Raw genomic sequence first — 6000 nt, 5'->3', positions numbered from 1 at the left:
TTAGAGGGAATTTTTTAGAGGGAATTTCTCTATTGGGAATTCTTTATTGGGAATTCTTTACTGGGAATCCCTCCCCAGGGAAGCGCTACATCACCAAGGTGGCCCTGGAGGATTTCGATCTGGTGGCCGATCTCCAGGCCGTGACCTGCGAGAGCTCCAGGAAGGTGAGAGGAAACCTCCAGGGCGTGTTTGGGGCGTTCTGGGGGGTTCTGATTGTTAAAAACCCAAATTACTAAAGAGAAACGTTTCCAAAGCTCGAGCGATTCCTTCTGGCATCAAAAATTCCCTTTACTGCGTGAAATAATGACACCAAACTCATTAAATCCAGCAGGGTAAAGGTCACTGTTTCATGGAAGTGGCACCAGAACAGAACATTTGGCGGATAGAATTTGGTGGATAAATTTTAGTGGGTAAATTTTAGTGGGTAAATTTTAGTGGATAAATTTTAGTGTTTAAATTTTAGTGTTTAAATTTTCTGTTCCTGGCCCCACGTACGTGAAATAATGATTTTTACACTGCTGAATTTAATAAATTTGGTGCATAAATTGTTTTTTCCTAGTCCCACTTAGATGAAGTAATGATTTTTACACTGGTGAATTTGATGAGTTTGGTCCATAAATGTTTTTTCCTAGTCCCACTGACATGAAATAATGATGATTACACTGCTGAATTTAATTAATTTGGTGGATAAATTTTAGTGGATAAATTTTAGTGTTTAAATTTTCTGTTCCTGGCCCCACTGACATGAAATAATGATTTTTACACTGCTGAATTTAATGAGTTTGGTGCATAAATTGTTTTTTCCTGGTCCCACTTAGATGAAATAATGATCATTACACTGCTGAATTTAATGAATTTGGTGGATAAAATTTAATGGATAAAATTTAGTGGATAAATTTTAATGTTTAAATTTTCTGTTCCTGGTCCCACTTAGATGAAATAATGATCTTTACACTGCTGAATTTAATGAGTTTAGTGCATAAATTGTTTTTTCCTGGTCCCACTGACATGAAATAATGATGATTACACTGCTGAATTTAATTAATTTGGTGCATAAATTTGTTTATTCTTGGTCCCACTGACATGAAATAATGATTTTTACACTGCTGAATTTAATTAGTTTGGTCCATAAATTGTTTTTTCCTGGTCCCACTTAGATGAAATAATGATTTTTATACTGCTGAATTTAATTAATTTGGTGGATAAAATTTAATGGATAAATTTTAGTGGATAAATTTTAGAGTTTAAATTTTAGTGTTTAAATTTTCCGTTCCTGGCCCCACTGACATGAAATAATGATTTTTACACTGCTGAATTTGATGAGTTTAGTGGATAAATTTTCTGTTCCTGGTCCCACTTAGATGAAATAATGATCATTACACTGCTGAATTTAAACAATTTGGTGGATAAAATTTAATGGATAACTTTTAGTGGATAAATTTTCTGTTCCTGGCCCCACGTACATGAAATAATGATTTTTACACTGCTGAATTTAATGAGTTTGGTGGATAAATTTTAGTGGATAAATTTTAGTGTTTAAATTTTCTGTTCCTGGCCCCACTGACATGAAATAATGATCTTTACACTGCTGAATTTAATAAATTTGGTGCATAAATTGTTTTTTCCTAGTCCCACTTAGATGAAATAATGATTTTACACTGGTGAATTTAATGAGTTTGGTGCATAAATTGTTTTTTCCTGGTCCCACTGACATGAAATAATGATGATTACACTGCTGAATTTAATTAATTTGGTGGATAACGTTTAGTGGATAAATTTTAGTGTTTAAATTTTCTGTTCCTGCTCCCACTGACATGAAATAATGATTTTTACACTGCTGAATTTGATGAGTTTGGTGCATAAATTTGTTTTTTTCCTGCTCCCACTTAGATGAAATATTGATTTTTACACTGCTGAATTTAATGAATTTGGTGGATAAAATTTAATGGATAAATTTTAGTGGGTAAATTTTAGTGTTTAAATTTTCGTTTCCTGGTCCCACGTACATGAAATAATGATCTTTACACTGCTGAATTTGATGAGTTGGGTGCATAAATTTGGTTTTTTCCTGGTCCCACTTAGATGAAATAATGATTTTTACATTGCTGAATTTAATGAATTTGGTGGGTAAAATTTAATGGATAAATTTTAGTGGATAAATTTTAGTCGATAAATTTTCTGTTCCTGGCCCCACTGACATGAAATAATGATGATTACACTGCTGAATTTGATGAGTTTGGTGCATAAATTTGTTTTTTCCTAGTCCCACTTAGATGAAGTAATGAGTTTTACACTGCTGAATTTAATTAATTTGGTGCATAAATTTGTTTATTTCTGGTCCCACGTACATGAAATAATGATCATTACACTGCTGAATTTAATGAATTTGGTGGATAAAATTTAGTGGATAAATTTTAGTGTTTAAATTTTCTGTTCCTGGCCCCACTGACATGAAATAATGATGATTACACTGCTGAATTTAATAAATTTGGTGCATAAATGTTTTTTCCTAGTCCCACTGACATGAAATAATGATTTTTACACTGCTGAATTTAATGAATTTGGTGGATAAAATTTAATGGATAAATTTTAGTGGATAAATTTTCTGTTCCTGGCCCCACTGACATGAAATAATGATTTTTACACTGCTGAATTTAATGAATTTGGTGGATAAAATTTAATGGATAAATTTTAGTGGATAAATTTTCTGTTCCTGGCCCCACTGACATGAAATAATGATTTTTACACTGCAGAATTTAATAAATTTGGTGCATAAATTGTTTATTCCTGGTCCCACTTAGATGAAATAATGATTTTTACACTGCTGAATTTGATGAGTTTGGTGCATAAATTTGTTTTTTTCTGGTCCCACGTACATGAAATAATGATCATTACACTGCTGAATTTAATTAATTTGGTGGATAAAATTTAGTGGATAAATTTTAGTGTTTAAATTTTCTGTTCCTGGCCCCACTTAGATGAAATAATGATTTTTACACTGCTGAATTTAATAAATTTGGTGGATAAATTGTTTTTTCCTGGTCCCACTTAGATGAAATAATGATGATTACACTGCTGAATTTAATGAGTTTGGTGCATAAATTTGTTTTTTTCTGGTCCCACTTAGATGAAGTAATGATTTTTACACTGCTGAATTTTATTAATTTGGTGGATAAAATTTAATAGGTAAATTTTAGTGGATAAATTTTAATGTTTAAATTTTCTGTTCCTGGCCCCACTGTCATGAAATAATGATTTTTACACTGCTGAATTTGATGAGTTTGGTCCATAAATTTTTTTTTCCTGGTCCCACTTAGATGAAATAATGATTTTTACACTGCTGAATTTTATTAATTTGGTGGATAAAATTTAATGGATAAAATTTAGTGGATAAATTTTAGTGTTTAAATTTTCTGTTCCTGGTCCCACTTAGATGAAATAATGGTTTTTACACTGCTGAATTTAAACAATTTGGTGGATAAAATTTAATGGATAAATTTTAGTGGGTAAATTTTAGTGTTTAAATTTTCTGTTCCTGGTCCCACTTAGATGAAATAATGATTTTTACACTGCTGAATTTGATGAGTTTGGTTCATAAATTTGTTTTTTCCTGGTCCCACTTAGATGAAATAATGATTTTTACACTGCTGAATTTAATGAATTTGGTGGATAAAATTTGTTTTTTTTCTGGTCCCACTTAGATGAAATAATGATCTTTACACTGCTGAATTTAATGAGTTTGGTGCATAAATTGTTTATTCCTGGTCCCACTGACATGAAATAATGATGATTACACTGCTGAATTTAATTAATTTGGTGCATAAATTTGTTTATTCTTGGTCCCACTGACATGAAATAATGATTTTTACACTGCTGAATTTTATTAATTTGGTGGATAAAATTTAATGGATAAAATTGAATGGATAAATTTTAGTGGATAAATTTTAATGTTTAAATTTTCTGTTCCTGGTCCCACTGACATGAAATAATGATCATTACACTGCTGAATTTGATGAGTTTGGTCCATAAATTTGTTTTTTCCTGGTCCCACCTATATGAAAAAATGATCATTACACTGCTGAATTTAATGAGTTTGGTGGATAAATTTTAGTGTTTAAATTTTAGTGGATAAATTTTAATGTTTAAATTTTCTGTTCCTGGTCCCACTTAGATGAAATAATGATTTTTACACTGCTGAATTTTATTAATTTGGTGGATAAAATTTAATGGATAAAATTTAGTGGATAAATTTTAGTGTTTAAATTTTCTGTTCCTGGTCCCACTTAGGTGAAATAATGGTTTTTACTCTGCTGAATTTAATAAATTTGGTCCATAAATTTGTTTTTCGTGCTCCCGCAGAAGAGTGAAGCCATGAAGCAGAAGGGAAATGCTGAATTCTCCCAGGGAGCCCTGGGCTCTGCCATCGTGTCCTACACCAAAGCCATCGAGTTCTGGTGAGAGCTGAGCTCAACTTCTCCAATTTTCTCCTCATTTTCTGCAATTTTGTGCAATTTTGCACCAGCCCCTTCAATTAGAGGCCAAATGATACCTAATTTTAAAAAAAATACCCTATATCCCGTTTTAATTCTATTTTTTAGTTGTTTTTTTGTCTGCTCCAAAAGTTCTTTTAGGGCTTCAAATGAGCAAGAGGAAGAGGAGCAAACCTTCAAGAAAAATGAATTATTTTAATTTGGATAATTTTAATTTTAATTATTTTAATGTGGATAATTTGAATGTTAACTATTTTAATTTTAACTTAATTCTTTTAATACTTTAAAAATTATTTTAATTCTTGGGTGTGGACAACCAAGAACAACCACTAGGGGTGTTTGCTTTTGAAATGCTCTTGCAAATGTTGCCAATATTTATCATTATTTATCTTTATTCCCACGATGCAAAAGGAGTAAATATTTCAAATATTTCACTGCCTGTGCTTGGGAGCTCTCAGGCTTTGTTTCCTTTTGAAATCATTGTTCAGTTTATTCCTGAATAATTGGAATAACTTTCCTGGGCTCTGGGGAGGGGAGAAAAGGATGAAATGAGAATTTTGAGGGGCATTTTCCCCCTTCCCTTGGGATGGCAGCAGGGTTGGTGTGTTCACCGTTGGTGCTGCGCTCATAAAAATCTGATTTTACTCCTCCTGGTGTCCCTAAAATGCAGGAAAATTGATAAAATCCCACTTTCCACAAAATCCCCGTGTGCCAAGAGTTGGAATTTTCATTTTTTGAACTCTGTATTTACAATTATGCCCTGAAAAGTACCAGGATTTTTGATTTATTTCCCCTCCCTTTCATCCACACCAACATCTCAGCACATAAAATTCAGTTTAATCAATTCGTTTCCAATTTCCTGGGAATAAATGCATTTTCACCCCCATGAAATCCACGTGGCAGGAGGGGTTTTGGTCCCAGATTTGAGCTGATTTCACCCTCCTGCACAACTGTGGCAGGGCCAGGGAGGGAAAAGCAGAATTTGGCAGAAAATCAGGAAGGGAAAAGCAGAATTTGGCAGAAAATCAGGGAGGGAAAAGCAGAATTTGGCAGAAAATCAGGGAGGGAAAAGCAGAATTTGGCAGAAAATCAGGAAATCCTGGGGTGGTGCAGAGCAGAGCAGGTCAGGGGATCGCAGGAGCTGCTTTTTTACAGCTGGATGGAAATAATTTCAATTAATTGGAAGTTGTATTATTGGCCCCAAAACTTAAAAACGATCCCACAATTAATATGAACATTCCCATGCAAACCAATGGGGTTTTCTGTGTGGAGTTTTTGCAGGAAAATCTGGTGGAAATTCAATTTTTTCTCCTCCTTTGCAGGCCAATCTGGTGAAAATCCCATTTTTATTTTTTTTCACCTTAGGGTTTTCAATCAGAATAGCCATTATTAACTAATTGGTGGTTCCATTAATGGCCCCAAAATTTAAAAATGATCCCACAATTCTAATGAATGTTCCCATATAAACCCAAATTTCTGTGTGGAGTTTTTTCAGGCAAATCTGGTGAAA

The 6000-nt window shown here is 33.0% G+C and overlaps 1 protein-coding gene across 3 annotated transcripts in view; it reads left to right on the top strand.

Annotated features, from left to right (window-relative positions):
* Positions 1 to 6000, top strand: part of TTC3 (tetratricopeptide repeat domain 3) — a 116967-nt gene that overhangs the window by 33407 nt on the left and 77560 nt on the right. For all 3 annotated transcript variants that reach the window (XM_058825478.1, XM_058825479.1, XM_058825477.1), the window contains exons 8-9: positions 79 to 164; positions 4360 to 4454. In XM_058825478.1, the coding sequence (XP_058681461.1) occupies positions 79 to 164; positions 4360 to 4454 (181 nt within the window). The remainder of the gene's footprint in view (positions 1 to 78; positions 165 to 4359; positions 4455 to 6000) is intronic.

This window comes from Ammospiza caudacuta, chromosome 2 (assembly GCF_027887145.1).
Source record: "Ammospiza caudacuta isolate bAmmCau1 chromosome 2, bAmmCau1.pri, whole genome shotgun sequence".
In the NCBI taxonomy this organism is placed as follows: domain Eukaryota; kingdom Metazoa; phylum Chordata; class Aves; order Passeriformes; family Passerellidae; genus Ammospiza; species Ammospiza caudacuta.
The sequence above is the reverse complement of the archived record's forward strand: the minus strand, read 5'-3'. Positions and strand labels throughout refer to the sequence as shown.